The following is a 21943-nucleotide window of genomic DNA, read 5'->3' as shown; positions in this document are numbered from 1 at the left end:
TTAGAAACTGGTGATGAAGAGACAATAGGTATGTGCCCCTCCCTGCCATAGAAAAATGCAATGCAGTGTGATAACTTTTAAGATATGAGAAATGCTGAACTGTGCCAGAGCACAGGGAAGGGGGCAATAATCTAGCTCTAAGAGTATAGGGATGAAGCAAAGTTTTCTACAAAAGTTGAAGGAGAAATATACAGTTATGGTGACAATACTTTGTCTCATTTGAGCAAAAACATTAAAAAAAGGAAAATTCCTCTCAAATAAGATATGAAACACCTAAGGACAATTTGGGGCATAAAAAGAGTTTCCAGACTGAACAAGAACTTATCATTTCGTCATACTGAATAAAGGTATACACCACCCAGTGAAAAGAAAGAATTAAGTATCTAAGAGAAAACAACTACAGTTTTCTCTTTCTTTGTATATATAACCATGGACTCAGTTTTATTCTTATCTGTTGCCTAGGGCATAGTAACGTGGCCCTAACTGCAACAGTTGCCAAGAGGCTAGTTAACGGAGCTGTCGGTATACGTTTCCTGCTAAACTCACTTGTTGTACTACCAAATGAAGGACTGGGGGAATGGGTATTGGCAGACACACGTCTGCTTCCATCACACTATCTTATTTTAAATTCTACTTATCAGTGACCAAGGGAGGCAGTGAGTGACAGGCAATGGGTAAGTAGTATATATACACAAAGAGTACAATACATAAATTATGTATTCTGAAATCTTAAAAATGTCTGAAATGGATGAAACTTTGATTGTCCACAAAAACTAGTTTCAGTATATAGCCTAAGAAATAAAACTTCTCCTAAGCAAACTGTCTTTCAGTGGCCAAATATCCAACTCTTACTACACAAGAAAGGACTATTTTTTTTCTTTTTTAATGGTAAAATAATTCAAAATGCATTATTAGTACAGTCATTTTGATATGAAAACTTATTCCTCGAACCTGAAAAATATTAAAACCTTATTTCAAATACAATATAAATAGATCACTGAAAATCTTAAATTCCTTTTTTTTACCTCTTAAAAATCAAAATAGTTTTTTTTTTAAATTAATATAGCAAATTCATATATCAGGTAAGTTTGGATTACGAAGAAAAGTTATAAAATTTTGTTACACTTGTTTAGAAAACAAAAAGGGTAAGTGTAATTTCCTTGAAAACCCAAAATAGCTGTTCTCTGTTATGTTACAGGGGATGTAATCTCATCTAGAAAATAAGAAATCAAAGGGAATAGGAGAGGTGTTAACATCCAACATGACAGAGACAGCTTTATGAAGAAGAATACAAAAAAGAGGTTCATTTTCTCACAGCTGGAGCAAGAATAGTGAGCTTAGACAATGCATGCCTGCATGTGATATGCAGAAAGATTAAAAGAGACAGTTATCTAGGTGGTTAGTTTCACATTTATGTCCAAGTCGATAGTCATGGGAGTGGAAGAACACTAGGAAGGAGAAAAGCGTCGTAAAAGGAGAGGGAAAATGGAGTGCCTAATTCCTTCTCTACTGTCTTCTAGCTCTCTGAAATTAAGCAATGTGGACAGTCTTTAGAATTTAGTTTTCCTTATCTCTTTCTTCCATTTCAGAATGTGTTCTGCTTGACTTCCAGACTGTGCAAAGTGAAATCATGTATATAAAAGGGCTTGCTTGCCACCAAGAAGTGCAATTGCACGTGTAAAATGCTAGCTACAGGAGAACTGATGACAGTGGCAGTTTTGACTCCTTCTTTGGTGAGATATTTTTATTGTAAAAATGTATAAAAAGCTGGCAATAGTCAACAAGTGGTTACTGAATATCAACTATATGACAGGCACTAAGTTCCTAAATAGTTGTGATAGTGGTGATACAAGATGAGGAGGAGGAAGGAAATTTTAAAACAAGGCAGTCATACAGCAGGAGACTGAGGACATACATGCTTTTGAGCACAGGTTCCCAAATCTGGATCTTATTTCTTAACATCGCAGATGTCTTATTTCCCGTGATTATAAAATTATTTAAATCCTTACTATAATATCACCATGTCCATTGATTGCTTTGGCTATCTAGCATTCGGTTCTAACAGCACATCCAAATCTAGTGTTGCAGAACTTTCTCTTGCTTAAAGCAAACCATTTAATCAGTCCTGCTCTTTCTTGGCCAATAAGAGTACCTGAGACCCAAGATAGCTATAGAACACCCACTCTAAAGATGCCCTCAGAATATACTTTTAGTGTTCCAATGCTTAATCTTTGAGATTTCCCTTCTTGACCTTTCTGAGTTACCAAGTGAACACATCCCCTAACATTTCTGTGAACTCTTCATCTAAAACAGAATCCCTTCTACCTACACTGAAGAAATGCAGATGGCCAAGCCTCAGGTCACCAGCACTGACACTGAATCTCTAAACATTATTCAAGAGTCTCTCTATTAAAGCTCCCCAAATGATCCTCAGTAACACTGAGTAGCATTTGTAAATCACTTATTAAGTGCCTTTCTATTCAAAGTATTGCGCATGCACTGGCTGTATTGGCATCTCTTGGGAACTTGTTAGAAATGCAGAATACAGATCCTGCTCTTAATCAGTATCTGCATTTTTACAAGATCCCCAGGTGCTTCTCATGTATCTTGAAGTTTCAGAAGCATGGGGGAAGACACCTAGTTAAAAAAAATGTTTTGGGTAAGAAAGAGATTAGAAGTCATGGCTAAATTTAAATAGGGCATAATGCATAGTTTTAGAAGTTTCTTAATGTATAAAAATGTTTCTATGAACTAACTCATTCGTAATTTCCTGATAACAGTTTTATGTTATTAAAATGGACCATGGTAGGTTAAGAAATCTATTTTTTAGGGAAAATGGAAAATGATGATGGAAATGGAAGTGTCTCTCACCTGGGGCTAGAAACATTCTTGGAACATAGGTCTCAATGAATGAGGGAGCACATTAATTGCCCCATCTAGTGTTGCTTTGTGCAACATTCAGAAATAAGGTGGAAAAGACCCCACTATCATTTTGAGGGCCCACATACGGTAGGTTCAATCTATTTCAACAATATTAATATTTTTATTTTAGTGCAGAGCACAAAAAGTTTCTCTGCGCTAATGATTCACTAAGTCTAAGTTTCCCTGAGGTTGAAAGAAACGTATGATGTTAGCTACATCAATGTGAATAAACTTTTCACAGGAGTGGGGAGGAGGGGGAAATAAAAGAAGGAGCAAAAGGTGAAGTGTTTCACTTGATGGTTGAAACTACATTGAAAAGAGGTAGAGAGTTTTTCAAACTTCAATTAGGCTTAGTGCAAAAATGTTGAAACCCTGAACTTAGTAACTTGAATTCACAGTCTAAACTCTAGTTAAAGGCTGAGAGTATTAGCTCTTGTGTTGGTCTGGTTTCAAACCCCAACTCCACGACTGACTGTGGGACTTTTACCTCTCTATTCCTTAATTTGTTCATGTAAAAACTATGGATGATGGTGCTAAAAGGGACTTTAATAAGATTTTGCTCACATGTTGGTCAGAGTCTTTACTCGTGTTTATATAAATTAATTTTTTAAGGGCCTTTGCAGAATCAGTGTCACATGATGGAGATTTTCTAGGAACCATAGAACCACAGATCATGACTGATCCAATTCTGTGAACCAGAGGTCATTACATTAAAAAACAAAACAGGGGCACCTGAGTGGCTCAGTCAGTTAAGCATCCAACTTAATAAAATGTTCCATTCTTGCCTGTTTTTTTTTTAAATGCCTAAGCGGTTTACCTGAAATATACAAAATGCTAGATCATATATGAGTTTGTAATAGAGCTAATCCCATCTGACTAAAGGGCAGAAATGTGACTCATTCATAGACAAATAAAGTGTTCATGCCCCTGGCCATGGTGAGTGTCCATAGAATTATTCAGAATCTTCTCTGGGATTTTTTTGCTGGTACAATCTGAAAGAACTTTCTCGTTTGGCTATTTTTTTCTAAACTGGTGGGATGTTAATGGAATGGTTCTTGGTCTTCTCATCTACCATATGGAGAGAGACATTTGGAGAGATGGAATGAGACTGTCTAAAAGTTAGAGAGGTAGAGTAATGTCTTACCTTATTGTTTTCATTTAGGAGACATAGGGAGGGATTTTTTGTTTGTTTAGAACCATTTCATAAGGAAATATTTGTACACAGCATTGCTTATTGATGAATTAATTTTACCTCAGAACTCAGTGACAGCAATTATAATGATAATAAGTTTCCAATGTTAAGAGCTAAATATGTGCTAAATGTCTTATGTGCAGTTTTCTCATGTACTAAACGAATATTCTGAGGTACATAAAAAAGATAAACAATGTTTACAAGAAACACGAAATTAAGAAATCACACTCTCTCCTTCACTTGAAGCAGCACATTAGAGAACACTGGCTATTCCCCTTCTGGAAAAGAGAAACAGTGACCCACTTGCCTCCGAGGGCACATGTCACACCATTTCAACTGAGAATCATTTCTAAAACGGCAGACAATTTTAGATGTAGCATATAGCTAATATTCTGATGTAATAAACTAGAATTAGGCAGAATTAATTGATTGTAGCAGTAAATAAAATAAAAGTTAGATAGTAATCTCCCATAAAACAGCAGTTCTGGCTTACTTCTGAAATGCTAAGAAAAAATTATGTGTCTTCAAAGTGGAAAGCTCACTGATGTAGCTGTATCTTACAGTGGACATTTTCAGATTTATTTTTCTGTGTATTATGCTTTGGCTCTATAAGATTGGCTGCCCCAATGCTCTCTTATAACACGTACTTACAGCATTGATTTAGACACTAAAAATACATACATGCTTTATAAGTAAGCTGGCCTGAAATTAAATTCAGCCACAATCATCAAAATTAATTGTTTTCTTTAAATCAGTAAATAGTTAATAACCTTTCACTTATAAGGGAATGTTTGCAATATCAACTTTTTTTAGGTTTTCTTTCTTGGTTGTGAATAAAATAGCCATATATTCTAGTCCTTTTATTTCTTTCAAAAGTCACCTCTTCAATGAATTAGGTGTCCACCAGACCTGAGTATTACCCTTATCTGCCCCCCTTACAAGATTTTATTGTAAAATGCTTATTTCAATATATTTATTATGTTTTTGTGTGGGTTTTGTAATTATTAATGTATCATTATATATTATACTGAAAAATGTTACTAAATTCTGTTCTTTATATTCCTCATAGACAAAGATTGTTTTGTCTATAGACAAAGATCTTTGTCATAGACAAAGATAATTTAAATGTAATATTATTTATTATATCCTTCAGGAATCTAGCACAAAGTTGGGACAATGTTAGGAATTAAGCTGTTTATCTTAGAAATGAAAATATAAATAAATCTTAGATGTGCATCTAAATTAACAATATTAGAGTATTTCCATAGACAGATTTTTGTGTAATAAAATGTTTGCTCTTTCCCTGTTAAAAAATTGCCCAAGACTTGCAACTAATAAAATGTTCTCTCCTTGCTTGCTATAAAAAAAAACAAAAATGCCTAGGCTGTTTACCTGAAATATACAAAATGCTATAAATGGTGGACTGGTTTGAAATGTATCAAATTCACATCCACCTACAATCTCAGAATGTGACCATATTTGAAAAGAGGGCCTTTGCACATGTAATTAAGTTAAAACCAAGTTATACTACATTATGGTAGGGCCTAAATTTGGTAACTGGTATTCGTATAAGAAGAAGAGAGAACACATAAAGAGAACACACATAGAGAAAGTCATATGAAGGCAAGAAGCTGAGATTCTTGACAGGCCAAAGAATGGGAAGGATTTCCTCTGGAGGCACAAGAAACTAGAAAGAGGCAAGGAAGAATTATTTCCTGGAACCTTCAGAAGGAGCAAGCCCCTGCTGCACTTTGATTTTAGAACTGATTTTAGAACGTCTAGCCTTCAGAATTGTAAAGAAAGTAACCTTCTATTGTTTTAAACCAGCCAGTTTGTGGTACTTTGTCACAGTAGCCATAGGACCTAATGGGGATGGTTAAACTTTACATACTAGGTACAAACAAAACTAGCCAGAATAACCAGTCACCACAATTGTTCAGAACTAATCACTTAAAACAAGGTAAATCAGCAGGAATAAAGTGAAAGGTTGTAATGGAATTATTTGAAAACATCTCAGGCATGTCCTGGACTCAGTATATATTTGACTCAAACTTTACACCTATTCATCTGCAGGCAGCCATGAGAATCCATTTGCAGAATGATGACCCTGAAGCACTCTGTCACATTATGAAAGAACCCATCATCTTCACTTGAATGTGTTTACTGAGGCAAGAAGATGGAATAATTTGTTTTAGAGAGATTTACAGCCATAAGAGTTGAACCAAAATGGGTTTTCTTCTTAAAACTTACTAGATATTTCTCTAGATCAGTGGTTACTGACCTTTATTATTTTTTTCTGAGTCATGGACTCCCTCTGAGAATCTAAATCCTTTCCTTTGAGAAACACACACATGTATCTATACTTTTTTTCTGTTATCTTAGAATTTCAGCATGGTAAGAGATTCTCTGATATCAATCTTTATATTTTACAGGATCTCTAAGCATCGCTATTGTAGAGAATAGCAAATTAGGGAACCCAACTCCAATCTCCAAATTTGGAGATAATGTCCAGTGTTTATTCAACTCATTTAATCTACTGGTGCTAAGAACAGTCTTAAGTGTGGTCTTAATTTATTTTCATTGCACAGAGTCTTGGCCCTGTGTTTTTTGTGTGTTAAAAATTGTGAATTATAGGGGTGCCTAGGTGACTCAAGTCTGTTAAGCGTCTGACTTGATTTCGGCTCAGGTTATAATCTCATGATTCCTGAGTTTGAACCCTATGTCAGACTCTGCACTGACAGCACAGAGCCTACTTGGGATTCTCTCTCTCTTTCTTTCTCTGACCCTCCCCTGCTAGCATTCTCTCTCTCAAAATAAAGAAACATTAAAAAAAATTGCAATAAAAATGTTAAGTCTAATATTTTAGGGAAGGTAGGATTCTAACTTTAAAAAGTAATCATCTAATTGAGGAAATAATCCAGAGAAAAGCAACATTAAAATAACATTATAAAGATAGGTAAAATGACATTTATACACACAAGATATCATAACATACACATATGTATAACTGAACGGTTTGTCAGTGGTACTTACCTCAAGTACTCAAAACCCTTTAGTGATGGTCTGCCATATACTAAACCTGGTTATCATGTACTCTAAACCTTTATTAAGAAAGGTTGTTAACAACACAGGCTACCAAATTTTAGAACGCTGTTCTGACAATGTGAAAGTTACTCACAGTGTTAAACCCATATCTCTAAAGAAAACTTAAAGAAAACAAATTAGAAATAAAACAAACCAATTCCCTCCATTTCTAAAATTCATTATAGCTCCAGGGCAGACATGACTTGGGCTTTGCTCATCAAACATGATCCCTGCAATATATATGTAGACAGAAATTTGTTACATGAGAAAACAGTATAGATGTTATCCATTGCCTCATGCACAAGAGATAGATAGGGCTGTGTGATTCCAGAGTCTGCAGGGATGGGAGCATCAAGCTGGCTGGCAGCTTCCTGGTCTTGGGAGAGACAGCCTGGCCTTAATACAACCAGTTCTGGGGTATACTGTGGTAGTTCCTAACGTTCAGCCTATAAGCTATGTATTCAGTTCTCCTAACAATTTTGTATGATCTCTGTATGAGTTAATAAATCCCTTTTGTTTTAGCAGAGAATTATTTTTGTCAAGGCTGAGAACAGCAACTGGCACACTGCATCTAAAATCACATGTTCTATTTCTCCTATGCCTGGATATGTCCGTGGCTATTTGGAATTCTTTGGAAATCTACAGATTGGTCAGTGACTTGACCTATGGCAAGAATTTTCTCCCAGTCACTTATAACAACAGCAATAAAACCAAATGTAAAAAGAGATTAAATCAGTTATTAGTAGGAGCTAGAGGAGTCATATTAGTAATTCGGAGTCAGGTTAAACTTTACGAGCCATGCAATAAATAGATGAGCAAAAGAATTGAGAAACTAGAAAGAAAAAAAAAATGGAGCCATGAAAAATAGTGAGAGGGAAAGCCTGCCACTGAAAAAAGGTAGATTTGACAAATTTCTGATCTCCATCCCTGGGCAGAGTGTGGCCCACTTCTATGGTTCTTGAATTTCGTTATTATTATTTTTAGTTTGATTACTTATTTCATCCTTACCTTGAACCGTCCTGAATGAGTCTCAGGAAAATAATCATAAGAATCGGTCTTAAAACAAACCACCATAAAAAACAGTGCTGGGGGTTGAGGGGAGGGGCATCTTTCTCCCTACTTCTCTCCTTCCTTTATTTTTCCTCTCCCCTCCTTTCCCTTTTATCTCCCATCTACTAATTAGATTCAGACTATGTTTTGATACCAATCTAAATCAAATATTACCAACTATATATTCCTTTAAAAAGTCCTGGAGATAATCAGACTCACACATTCCATTAAGGGGTTTCAATTAATCAAAGACGCATACCATAATGTCTAATTTGTCCAATATTTCAATATCTACATATGATCCTACTCATTCTTTGAGACTTTCTTATATCTAGGACCATTATAGATAAACTTACTTTATCCTAGGGGGTAAAATGAGTAATTTAAAAAAAAAACATTGGAAAGAATAGTGAAGACAGCATATTTTGAAAGTGCAAAGTCAAAGAGGCTTCTAAGCTTTGGAGTCCATGAGATTATCTCTATCACATGATAATGCACTTATCATATATATGGAAGTCAGAGAAGGCAGGCTGACTTTTTTGTTCCTTTGTTTCATTTTTTGGCTCAAATGTTCTCACACATATCTTTTTAAAATATTTAGTTATTTTTGAGAGACACAGAGAGAAACAAAGCATGAGCAGGGAAGGTGCAGAGAGAGAGGAGGACACAGAATCCCAAGCAGGCTACAGGCTCTGAGCTATCAGCACAGAGACTGATGCGGGGCTCAAACTCACAAACTGAGAGATCATGACCTGAGCCAAAGTCAAACACTTAACTGAGCTACCCAGGCACTCCTGGTGCAAATTTTCATATCTGCTCTAATCATATAAAAATAACCAAATACAAAATGAAAAATCAGTGATTGCATGCAGAAAAATTGACTGCATAAGAGACATCAAAACCAGATAATCTAAAAACTGCCAACAAACAAAAGTCCAGGGCCAGATGCTTCACAGGTGAATTCTACCAAACATTTATTTTTTAGAGTTAATACCTATTCTTCTTAAACTATTCCAAAATATAGAGGAAGGAAAACTTCCAAATTCATTCTCTGAAGCCAGCATTACCCTGATACCAAAATCAGACAAAGACACTACAAAAAACAAAACTATAAGACAATGTTGCTGATGAACAGATGCAAAAATTCTCAACAAAATATTAGCAAAAATAATTCAAAAATACATTAAAAAGATCATTCAATAAAGTGGAATTTGTTCCATGGATGCAAGAGCAGTTCAATATTCACAAATAAGTCAATGTAATATATCACATTAACAAGAGGAAGAACAGGGGTCCCTTCGTGGCTCAGTCAGTTAAGCATCCAACTTCGTCTCAGGTCATGATCTCACAGTTCATGGGTTTGAGCCCCACATCCGGCTCTGTACTGACAGCTCACAGCCTGGAGCCTGCTTCAGATTCTGTGTCTCCCTCTCTCTCTGCTCCTCCCCTGCTCATGATCTGTTTCTCTCTCTCTCTCTCTCTCTCTCAAAATAAATAAACATTAAAAAAATTTAAAGTAGGGATAAAAACCATATGACCATCTCAATAGGTGCAGAAAAAGCATTTGACAAAGTGCAACATCCGTTTACGATAAAAACCAACAAAGAAGGCTTAGTGGGGAAAAAAAACCCAATATAATAAAGGCCATATATGAAAAATCCACAGGTAATATTATATATACTCAAAGGTGAAAAACTAAGAGTTCTTCTGCTATATCAGGGGTAAGACAATGAGGTCTACTATCACCACTTTATTCAACATAGAACCTGAAGTCTTAGCTGCAACAATCAGTCAAGAAAAATAAATAAAATGCATCCAAACTGGTAAGAAAAAAGTCAAACTGTCATATTTCCAGATGATATGATAATATGTAGAAAATCCTAATGATTATACCTAAAAACTCCCTAGAACTGATAAATGAATTCAGTAAGGTTGCAGGATATAAAATCAATGTATTGAAGTTTGTTGTATTTCCACACACTAATAATGAAGCAGAAGAAAGAGAAATCAAGAAAAATATCCCATTCACAATTACACCAAGAAGAATAAATTGTCTAGGATTAATTTAACCAAGGAGGTAATAGACCTACATTAAGAAAACCATATTAAGTTTTTAACTTAATATATTAAGAAAACTATAAGATACTGATGAAAGAAATTGAAGATTACAAAACAAATGGAAAGATATACCATGCTCATGGATTGAAAAAAAATTAATATTGTTAAAAATACCATAATACTCAAAACAATCTACAGATTTAATACAATCCCTATCAAAATAGGAATAGCTTTTTTCACAGAGCTAGAAAAAATAACCTAAAATTTGTATGGAACCACAAAAAAACCCTGAATAGCCAAAACAATCTTGAGAAAGAAGAACAGAACTAGAAGTATTACAGTCCCAAATTTCAAGATATAGTACAAGGCTATAGTAATCAAAACAGTATATTACCAACACGAAAATAGACACATAAATCCATGAAACAGAATAGAGGGCCCAGAAATAAAGCCTCTATGGTTAATTAATCTATGACAAAGGAGTCAAGAATATACAATGGGGAAAAGACAGTCTTTTCAAAAGATAGTGTTGGGGAAACTAGACAGCCACATGTGGGGGGAAAAAAAAGAAAGAAAAGAAAAGAAAAGAGAAAAAAAAACTGGACAACTCTCTTACACCATACAGAAAAATAAGCTTAAAATGAATTAAAGACCTAAATGTGATACCTAAAACAATAAAAATCTGAAAACAAACAAACACAAATTGGGCAGTAATTTCTTTGATATCACCCTTAGCAAGATGTTTATGGATATGTCTTCTCAGGCAAGGGAAACAAAAGCAAAAATAAACTATTAGGACTACATCAAATTAAAAAAAAAAAGCTTTTGAACAGCAAAGGAAACCATCAAGAAAACAAAAATGCAACCTACTGAATGGGAGAAGATATTTGCAAATTATATATCCAATGAGGGATTAATATCCAAAATATACAAAGAACTAAGACATTTTAAAACCAAAAAAAAAAATATGGTTAAAAAAATTAGCAGGGCACCTAAATATGCATTTCTCCATAGAGCTGGCCAACAGATACCTAAAAAATGCTCAACATCACTAATCATCAGAAAAATGCAAATCACAACCACAATGAGATATCACCTCACACCTGTTAGGCTGGCTGGTATTGAAAAGACAAGAAATAACAAGTGTTGGTGAGGATGTGGAGAAAAGAGAATCTTCATGTACTTTTGGTGGGGATGTAAATTGCTACAATCACTGAAGAAAACAGTATGGAAGTGCCAAAAATAGAATTACCATAGGATCCAATAATTACAGTACTTGGTACTTACTCAAAGAAAACAAAACTACTAACTTAAAAAGATATATGCACTCATGTCTACGACATATGTCTATTGTAGCATTATTACAATAGCCAATGTATGGAAGCAACCTAACTGTACACCCATAGATGAATGGATAAAGAAGATGTGTATGCATATACAATGGAATGCTACTCAGCTATAAAAAGGAATGAGACCTTACCATAGGTGGACCTAGAGTATATTACGCTAACTGAAATAAGTCAGTCAGAGAAAATCAAATACCGTATGATTTTACATATATGAAGAATCTCAAAAGGAGTTTCCACCATTTATTAATTCCTACTGTGGTAATTTCATACAAAGAAATACACTGGGGGAATAGATGTGACTTGAATGTCCCATGCAAGAGAACATAAGCAGAAAAGCAGGTCATAACTTAAAACTTTCTGCCTCACACAGCATTTGCTTTTTCTAAAATCTGAGTATTTTTCCTCCTCCAAGGGATATATTAAGTCTTAAAACCCAAATCCCTAGGTGGTAATGTATAAATGTCTTTTAATAGTTGCCTTCACATAATGGGAAAAAAAATGTTGATCATTCTTTAATAATTTTCAAAAGTCCCTTATTCTACTGAAACTTCCCCAAAACCCTCACTAAGAAGTTCTCTGGGGACTTCAAGCTTCTTCCAGAAATGTCTTTATACCTGTATTGTTTCCCTCACCTCTTTATATTTTGTTTAATTAATTTTTGTTTGATTTTTTTCTTGCTTTTCAACTAAAAATCTTCCAGGCAGCTGTCCGTATATGGGTCAATCATTTTGTTTAGTCTCTACACATAATGATCATTTGTCAAAATAATAAGCCTAAAATTTCAAGGAATTAATAGAAAGGAGTCAAATTTAAAAATTTCAATTGATGATATATGTTCACCATTAGGTTTCATTAGGGAAGTCAAAAACTGTCTCTACTTATCAGTTATCATCTTGCAGATTTTCAATCTGATGAAAAGTGAGTAGTAAATTTCATTTCAAAGCTTATATTTAGTAGATATTACTCCTGTGAAGTTGTATTTGTTTTAGAATTATTCTAGCCTATACATTTAGAAAATTAACATCATACTATAAAGGTATCCTCCAGAAAAAAAAATATTTCATTCATTCTTTATATATATTTGTTATGAATAATTTATAGATTGATTTTAAAACTGATTTCTTCTTATAGTCTAGACTTAAAAAAATTATCTAAGATTTAAAATTAACTGATGAAGCTTAGTGATCTAAATTAACCTATAATCCTTCCATTATCATACAACTGTGTTCATGTTGTTCATATGTGTATTTGTGCATGCACAGGCAAATGTTCTTTATTTCCTATTTTAATATTGACTTTAATGTTGTTTTAAACATTCCCCTTTCCTTAAATAATCCCGGAAGTGTTTGACTGGACTAATATGACCCTCTCACTGAGTTCCAGTGAACAAGATATTATCCAGTACACTCAGCATTCCGGGGTAACTCTGGTCTACTGATATTTTCCACTATAAATAGGAAATCGAGATTTAGCCCTCAGGGAAACCATTATCAAGTCCCTTCCATCTTAAGTTTCTTAAGAACACTCAGAAGTAAAACTCATTAGAAAGAAATGAAAATACAATAGAATCATCAGAAAGCCATTTAAAATCTGTCTTGCTTTCCTTTCTTCTGTACATTTTTCACACACCTGTTAAGCCATTTTAATGTCATAATCAGAGCACTGATGATAAATGCTTGATACCAAAACATTTGTAAAGTCTATTTTTTAAACTTGATATCAAGATGGAAACCATTTAGGAATAATGTGAATAATGTATCTCATCTATTGTTCAAATGTCTCAAAAAAAAAAAGGAAGGAATAGATGAATGAATGAACAAGGGAATTAAAAAAATAGAGATTAGGAAAATCTAGAGTGATTATTTTGGGATTTAAACTAAACCATAATTAGTGAGACTGATCAAGGAAAATGTATTATTAATTAGTCATGGTTTAAGAGTCCTAATTAACTAACTGTATTCAAGAAAATGGAAATGAAAAGGTAGAAATAGAAATGTGATGGAGAAACTGTAGAAAATAAAGTGGTTGTATAACAAGACAGAGAATCAGAAGAAAAAAAAATACAGTATTTTATAGGGTCCTTATACTTGAAGGCTATAGCGAAAGCTGTTCCAGCCTATTTCTGTTAAACTTTATGTTACTTGAAGATTATCCTAAATAAATTTTTCATTCTAGATTAACTCTTCCTTGCAGGAAGTCAATTTCTAGCTAGTCTTCTTCTTCACCCCCTCTGATGTCATTTGGTAGATAGATAAATTTATGAAATGAAAATTAATTTGTAATAGTAGTCCAAGCAAAATATAATTAGAAGGAAAATGAAATAGGGAGGCATGAACTAATAACATTATCAAATACAGATAGAAGTAGGGATTATCTACTCTTTGAAATTCTTAACCTTACAATTCCTTTCCATTCACACATAAGTGTGGGACCCAAGGAATTTAACAAAAATCCCCTACCCCTGGACAAGCAGAGCAAGACTAATTCCATTTTGTGCTACACCCACCATCTCATATATAACCCCCACATGACCTACTTATTGCTTAAGACACTCCCCCACCCTAGACAAGCTGCTGAGCACACCCTTACTGGAAACCGGCTCATATAGGCATGCGGAACCCCTAACCACGAAAGAATGTAAAACCCGCCTTTTGCCTGCCAAACTTGTGCGCCAATTCTGACCAGAGTGATAGGCTAGTTCAAACAGTTATTATAGGGTAAATTGTAATTCAATTGGCCACCTGCGTGTGGACTGACATGACTATGCAACTTTCTGTGTGTGTTACAATCTCATTGGCCATTGGCCCCTATAAAACTGCTACGCCTCTTAACCTAGGGATCCAAGTCCCTGCTCCGCTGTGTCGGGTATACCTGGGCCCAAGCTCAAGCTTGCAAATAAACCCTCGTGCGTTTGCATCCGTATCGGCTCCTTGGTGGTCTCTCGGATTCGAAATCAGGGGCATTACTATAAGGTCAAATTTGCATGTGATCAATACTCCAAAACTTGTGGTGAAACTATATGTGGGTTTGTCTTTTTTTTTTTTTTTTTTTTTTTTGATTTATAGAATTTGCCTGAAATATATCTTACCTCATTCTGGAGATCTCGGATCATTTTGCTCTTTCTTTCCATTTCAGTCTTTAAAAAATTAATCTGAAAAGGAATAAAATATTATGTAAGAACATTTCAAACTCATTTCTATGGATTTGTCAATTTATTTTCATGATTTTTGAAGCATAATACAATGATTATTTCTTTATAAAGAAATACTGAAAAAGAACAAAGGATTAAAATTTTCATTAACCAAGCTTTCATTGCCCAATTCATACATATATCCATTGATCATAAAAAAGCCTTTTCTCATGTAGTAAAAGATTCATTATTTTTAATTAAGAAACTGTGCATATTATAACTGTGGTTCTCTAACTATTTAAACCTGAATAAAAAAAAATGTGGTCCTTTAAAAAAACAAAACAAAACAAACAACAAAAAGCCAGATTCTAGGGTTGCGCCTAGAAATCTCCACTCATAAAACACTCTCCAGGTAATTTTCATCAGTGGCAGGTTAGAAAGCAATTGCATGGTGATATTTCTGATCTCAAAAACACAGAATGTTATAATACTACATCAAAGAAACCATGATGTTTCCTTCCGAATGTGATATTGTTGGGATATGTGATCTTAGGTCAGTTGTCCAAGCCATGTTTGCATAAACATAGCACCTTTTCTCCCTGAGCATATCTGCCTGAGTATTTTGAAAACAAAGTCAGTATAGCATAGTTTTAAAATTTGAGACTTTATAGCCGTTGAGCATTCACTATGATAAAAAGTAAATTTATGATAGTGGATGAAATATTTAATTTCTCCAATTTTTTATTTCCTCGTAGTCACATTTTTAAAAGAAGCAACAGGAAACAGATAAAATTAATTTCACTACTATATTTTATTTAATTCAATATATTCAAGACATCATTTTGACATGTCATGGATTAATGATATAATTGACATTAGAGTTTGTAGTACATCTTTAAAATGCACTGTATGGTTTACACTAACAGCATATCTCAATTTGGACCAGCCATTTTATAATGCTCAGCAGTCTTATGTACATAGTGGGACAACATAGTCTTAGAGGATCCCTGAAATAATACAAAAGAGACTGGTAATGTGCATTATCTACAGAGATAGACTGAATCAGTAGAAATCAAGTTTAGGAGTAAAATGAATTTTCACTATATATACAGATTTAAAAAAGAAAAAAAAAACAGTTCTGACACATTTCAGACATAAACAAAAGATCAAGAAGTCGTATGTAAAATGTCTCTGGGCCCAACCTTAAGAATAAACAAATGTAAATATTTAGTTAAACTTCCTTCAAATCATGTAAAAAAAAATATTACACCTGAAAGGGCAGGCCTACGCCGGCCGACTCCATCTTGTTCTGTGTCCTCCACCTTGAGTGACTATGTCCCCGACATGACCCCTTTTCCTGGAAAATCGCAGAAACCTCAGACCGCGCCTCCTCCCCTTGAGTAACCTCCCGCTCACCCATTCAAACTTCCTGATCAAAACACGCCCAGCGACCTGCGTAACAGGACTCTGACCCTTCCCCAGCCAATCGGCCGAGGCCACGACCCTTCCCCAGCCAATCGGCTGCCCCTAGACCCCTATAAAACCTTTGTGCTTTTGAAACTCGCTCTCTCCCTGGTATCTCACCGCTGCCTCGGTGCAGGTAGGGGATTGAGCTCGAGCTAGCTCAAATAAAGGCTCTTTTGCTTTTTCATGGGACTCGGCTCCCTAGTGGTCTTTGGGGATCACGAATTCTGGGCATAACAACACCTACTATTAAAGTCCTACCTAATTTTTCTTCCTTCCCTGTCTCCAGAAGTAACCACTACCCTGAAGTTGATGTGTATTTGTTTTGTTCATGTTTTTGTATATTTTGCTTTTGTCTGTTGTGTAAACCCATACAACAGATGTTAACACTCTCTTCTGGCTTGTGTAGGGGTTCTTGTACCATTCCTTCAAATGGTAATAGAGATCTAAACCAATTTTGAATGGTCAAACTGCATATAAAACAAGCAGAAGCTTGAGAACTACCATGATCGTTATCTTGGTCGTAATAATTTTCAGGGCAAATCTGAACTATGAAGATACTGACAGCAACCTGAATACATGAGTCACACTCTTTGTCCCTTTAAGAAGGTAATTTGATTTGGTTGGTAAAACAAAGGAATCAATGGAGGACTTAATGCCATTCAAAATTAGATATGAATGCAGGGGCGCCTGGGTGGCTCAGTTGGTTAAGTGTCTGACTTCAGCTCAGATCATGATCCTGTGGTCAATGAGATCAAAGCCTCATCTCTGGCTCTGTGCTGACAGCTCAGAGCCTGGAGCCTGCCTCAGATTCAGAATCTGAATTCTTCAGATTCTCTGCATCTCCCCTGCTCATGCTGTCTCTCTCTGGCTCTCAAAAATAAATAAATGTTAAAAAAAATTAAAAAATGAAAGATATGTACGCAGAGCAATAGTGTATGCCCCAATAAACAGCTTTTGCACCAATTTTTACTGCTTCATACTGTCTCAGCCTATTGGTAACCAATCTTGTGGCTGGACCGGCCTTTGTGGTTCTTAGTATGACTGCAAGACACCCTCATCAATAGCATCAGGAAACTGAAAATTTTAAAAACAAAAAAAATAAAGGTATTGCTTACAAGTTCTGGAAATTACAAGTTACACCTGGGCCACACAGTGAAGCCTTAGGTAGAAAGAGCCAGGGAGAGCACAGGCCGGAGGTTATGCTTTTTAAAGGGGTGGAGGGTAGGTGAATTTAAAACATAAGAATGGAAATTTAAAACAATGGAACAGAACAAACAAGCAGCCCCAAAGGTCAATTACTGAAATCAACCAAGATCTTCAAAACAAAGGAAGCTGGGGGTTTTTAGGAGCTTTAAGTCTGGGAGGGGGAGGGCCTGGCCTTGCTCTTTACCTAGTGATGTGGCTGGCACCTCTGTGTTTATTTCAGATAGCCATCTTTGAAATGGATGCCTCTGCAATCAAAGCTTAAGTGAGCACTCCCATTACAAAAAAAAAAAAAAAAGCCAACTGTTAGAGCTTACTTTAGAGCCTAAACACTTTATAAGCACTAGAAAAATCTGATATATTACAGATTTGTCTTTAAGTCATGAACTACAAAAAGCACTCTTACTTATATTGGGCACCTCACTGGCTCAGTCAGTAGAGCACAGACTCTTGATCTTGGGGTCCTGAGTTCAAGGCCCATGTTGGGCATGAAGCCTACTAAAAATAAGATAAAATAAAAATCTAAAAATTAAGCCATCTTGTTTATATTAATAACCTATTCCTTCATGGACCTCAATTTTTCCCAAATCCTCACATTTTGATATTATTCAATATGTTTTCTATAATTAACAACTTAAAAAAATAATTATCTTATTTTTACATGCAAACACATGACATGGCATTTTCTCACACATTATTTCAAAACAACCTTAAGAAGTAGCTAGACCAGGTTTTGTTTTGCTTTGTTTTGCTTTGTTTTGTTTTGTTTTAAGTAAACTCTATGCCCACTGTGGGGCTCAAACTCCAGACCCTGAGATCAAGAGTCTTATGCTCTACCGACTGAGCCAGCCCAGTGCCCCAGTTTTCATTATACTCTTAATTAAAGTTAGTTTTATTAATAAAGAATATAATTATTTAAATGTGAAACAAGGACAGAGAATCTTGAGAAGTCAGTGTTCAATATTCAAGAGCTAAAATATATTCAGAATATTCAAAAAGTATTAGCATTTTGAAACCATTGATCTCGAATCCCAGCAGGTTTTAACATCCCTGGAAAAAATAAGCATTCTCAAGAGATAGCTATGAATTTAATTCTCAGAAACAGAAAATATCATTTATTTACTTTGAACAAAGAATATAAGAACATAGCAATTCTTTATTCTTAATGAGAGTCAAAGCTAGAAGCTAATTTTTGCCTTTAAACTAATTATGTCTCACTTAGGGCAAGTTAAGCCATAAAAATTAACAAGAGTAGTGAAATGCATCCAATGAGCATTAATATATTTAATTACTCTGGTTACAGAGAATGAGAGCTTATTCTTCCTTGCTGTCTATTAGGACTTTTAGGAGGAACATAGTTTGAAAGATAAGCTATTCCATTATTTACTCAGGGATAATAAAAAATATTCTTAAAAAGTACTTTCAAATAGCATTAGATCATGACAGCTCTACTGTTTCTTCAGTTTAATTTTTCATAAATTTATCTTCTTTCATATTTTTGTGATTTAAGCTTATTCTTTAAGTTTCATGAGATTTTATTATGGACTTATCAAATGGTATATTTGAAACATCTTTTGCATAAAACATACAACCTGCTATTTTTATGGAAAAAGGCATAGTTACTAGATATCTAATCAAGGGTAGCACATAAGATTATCAGCTCTTAAATCTAAAATAGCACAATGTTTGCAGAAGCAAATCCAGTTGTTCCCCTGTATTTGAGAGTGAACAATTATCTTTATCTCTCCTTATCATCCAGCCTTCAATTACACCAACAGTCTAACAGAGAAAATAAATATTATTCACACCCCCCCCACAATGCTTAAAAATACAAACTAGTTTAATTCTTAGTCAACTTAGAATTTTCAAAGAGGGAGAATAAGCACAAAGCATTCTTTCTGAGATGACCACAATTTGGAAGAGGTACTATGAAATCTGTCTTCTAAATCCCATCAGATGCACATTAATAAAATAATCGTTGTTTTAATACGTGTATCTCAATCCCATATTTGTCAAGATTGTGGTCATCTCTTTCCTGACTCTGGGTTAAAGCATATTAGTTATTCAATTGCCAGCACAGAACAATTCCTCCTGGTGACATGCTTTTCAAAAACAAAGTAACCAACACAGAGCCCATAGCCCGAGCCACCCCTTTGTATTGGCATGCTCTCACAGGCCAGCCCACTCACTATACACCTGCCCTGATCACCCCAGGGGCAGGTACAGGTAAGCATTCCTTACATCCCAGAGCCTGCTGAAGTCATTCACACTGACTCCTCCTAGTGCTGCTTACACCTTCTCACCCATTCCTTCCCACAGAACCCACAATAAAGACTCTTGCCCACAGTTCCCTCTGCCTCATGACCTACCCAAGTACTTCCATGGGTGGTCACCAGTCCCATGGCATGTCATCCGTCTTGGGAATTGTGAGAAATAAACTATCCTCTCAATGGTAGTCATTTCCTGATCTGTTGGCCTAACTGCACCTTAAACTTTCCATTAATATACTATATTTTAAAATAGACTCGGGTCCTAGAAGCAAGATAAAAGGCTCATTAACCATAAATGGTACATAAGGTGGTTCTGGAGAATACAGTAGAAATCCAGTGAGAATATCTGGAGAGAACTTTGATTCTCAAGCCTAGGGGCGTGTCAGAATCACCTGTGGAGTTGATTCAACAAGAAGAATATGGCTCCGCCCCTGAGAGATTCCTGCTAAGTGGATGAGAGGTAGGGATCTATACAGCTTAACTCAGCTCAAGGTCAGTTGTAGGCCACAAGTCAGGAGCCATTGGTATGGGGCAGACACCAGCACTTTTGTCCTACTCTTGACCTCTGTTTTCATTCATAAATGAGGGTTGGGATTTAGAAGACCCCTAACAATCAAATACAACAAAACTCTTCCCTTGAAATGAATGCTGACCAAGTATTTTTATGATTTTGGTGACTGAATTTTCCTTATTATATTGTTATTTTTTACAGGAGTGTTCGTTCCATGGTGATTTGGGGAAGAAAAAAAAAATCTCCTAGCACCAAAGCAAAGGACACAAAGAAGAAACATACTTACAGTAGCTTGTTGTTTTTCTGCTTTCTCAGATGTCTCTTTAAGTTGATTTTGCAGGACCTCCTGGAGAGACTTCATTTGTTCTCTAGCAGAAAACAGAGAGCAAAAGAGAAACACAATTCTATTATTTCCTATGTACATTATGAAAGGAGGTTTTGGTGTCTACATACATTTAGGAAACTGATAACTAGAACTGTATATAGAGACATAATTAAGCATACAGGATGTACCTAAGGATTCTAGTAATAAAGTTTTCTCTCCCATAGAAGTGCTAAAAGCAAGCTGTATTTAAAGAAAATCGCCTTGCTATTGTGTCTTATAAAAATCCCACTGAGTGAATCATCTGTGAGCTGCATAATGTGTTAAATCAAATCAATATAATAATTAGAGTTGAAAAGCTAATTTTAGTGACAGCATGCCAGGGTATGAACATGCTGGTTAGAAAAAAAAAAAAGTTGCCACAGACTTGCAGATAGGATAAAATTACAACTCCCTGTGGATGCTTCTAATTGATTAATTCTAAGACAGTGTACTTTAGACATGCTTTATAAGGCCTGGGACTTTTTATAAAAACAAAGAGAAAAGAGACTTATTTCGGACTTGCCTCATTTATTGGGGATAATAAAAGAAATACATGTCTTGCATGTATTACACATTTGTCTCAAGCTCACTACTACGCATGGATGTTGCCTCACTTGTTAAAAATATAAACATTTCCATAATTACGCATTCCTCTCAAGGGTTTAAGATTTAGTCATATGGCAAATCATACTATCTTTCTGTGCCTTCATTTTATTACCTAAGCTACCACTTCAAAAAATTCTGATAGCAGATAAAGGTTAGTGAGTGTGTGTGTGTGTGTGTGTGTGTGTGCATTTTATTCTGGTTACAGGAATAAACTCCTTCAAAGCAATAGCAACAGCCAAACAGAAACCTTTCCCAGCCTTACCAGCAGGACTCAAACTAATTTAAAATTCCCATTCTCATGGCAAAAGACTACCCACCCCCCCGCAACCTTTGCGTGTAACCACACTACAGAGACTAGAGATAAGACTGTACCGTCTTAGACCCATTTTCTTCATCTATAAAATGGGAACACTAATAGAGCTACCTCATGGGTTTGTAGTGACGTTTAGATGACACAATGTAGGCACAATGCTTAGCACAAACCCTAGAAAATAATCATTTAATAAATATGAGATCTCGGTCATAACCTCCAGCAGTACTCTGGGTCCCTAAGCTCATTCTTTGACCATCTCATCTTGCACACCTGTGGACCGTTCTTTCATCTAATGGGATTTAATATCGTTCCTAGATTTCTTACTTTAGAAACTCTTAGGTCCAAGTCTCAATTTCAGGAATATCAATGAGAGTCCATAGGATTTTTAAAATCAATCTGGACTTCGCTTGTCAAAGTACGATAT

General features: G+C 35.3%; 1 protein-coding gene across 1 annotated transcript in view; it reads right to left on the bottom strand.

The window, feature by feature from the left end:
- The window catches only part of LUZP2 (leucine zipper protein 2), a 509386-nt gene that overhangs the window by 246802 nt on the left and 240641 nt on the right, over positions 1-21943 (bottom strand). Inside the window, exons 4-5 of the mRNA XM_047876647.1 lie at positions 20523-20604; positions 14744-14806 (exon numbers count right to left, since the gene is read on the bottom strand). Of these exons, the coding sequence (XP_047732603.1) occupies positions 14744-14806; positions 20523-20604 (145 nt within the window). The remainder of the gene's footprint in view (positions 1-14743; positions 14807-20522; positions 20605-21943) is intronic.

The sequence above is a fragment of the Prionailurus viverrinus genome, chromosome D1 (assembly GCF_022837055.1).
Source record: "Prionailurus viverrinus isolate Anna chromosome D1, UM_Priviv_1.0, whole genome shotgun sequence".
Classification (NCBI taxonomy): domain Eukaryota; kingdom Metazoa; phylum Chordata; class Mammalia; order Carnivora; family Felidae; genus Prionailurus; species Prionailurus viverrinus.
Note: the sequence above shows the minus strand (reverse complement) of the source record. Positions and strands in the feature narration are given on the sequence as shown.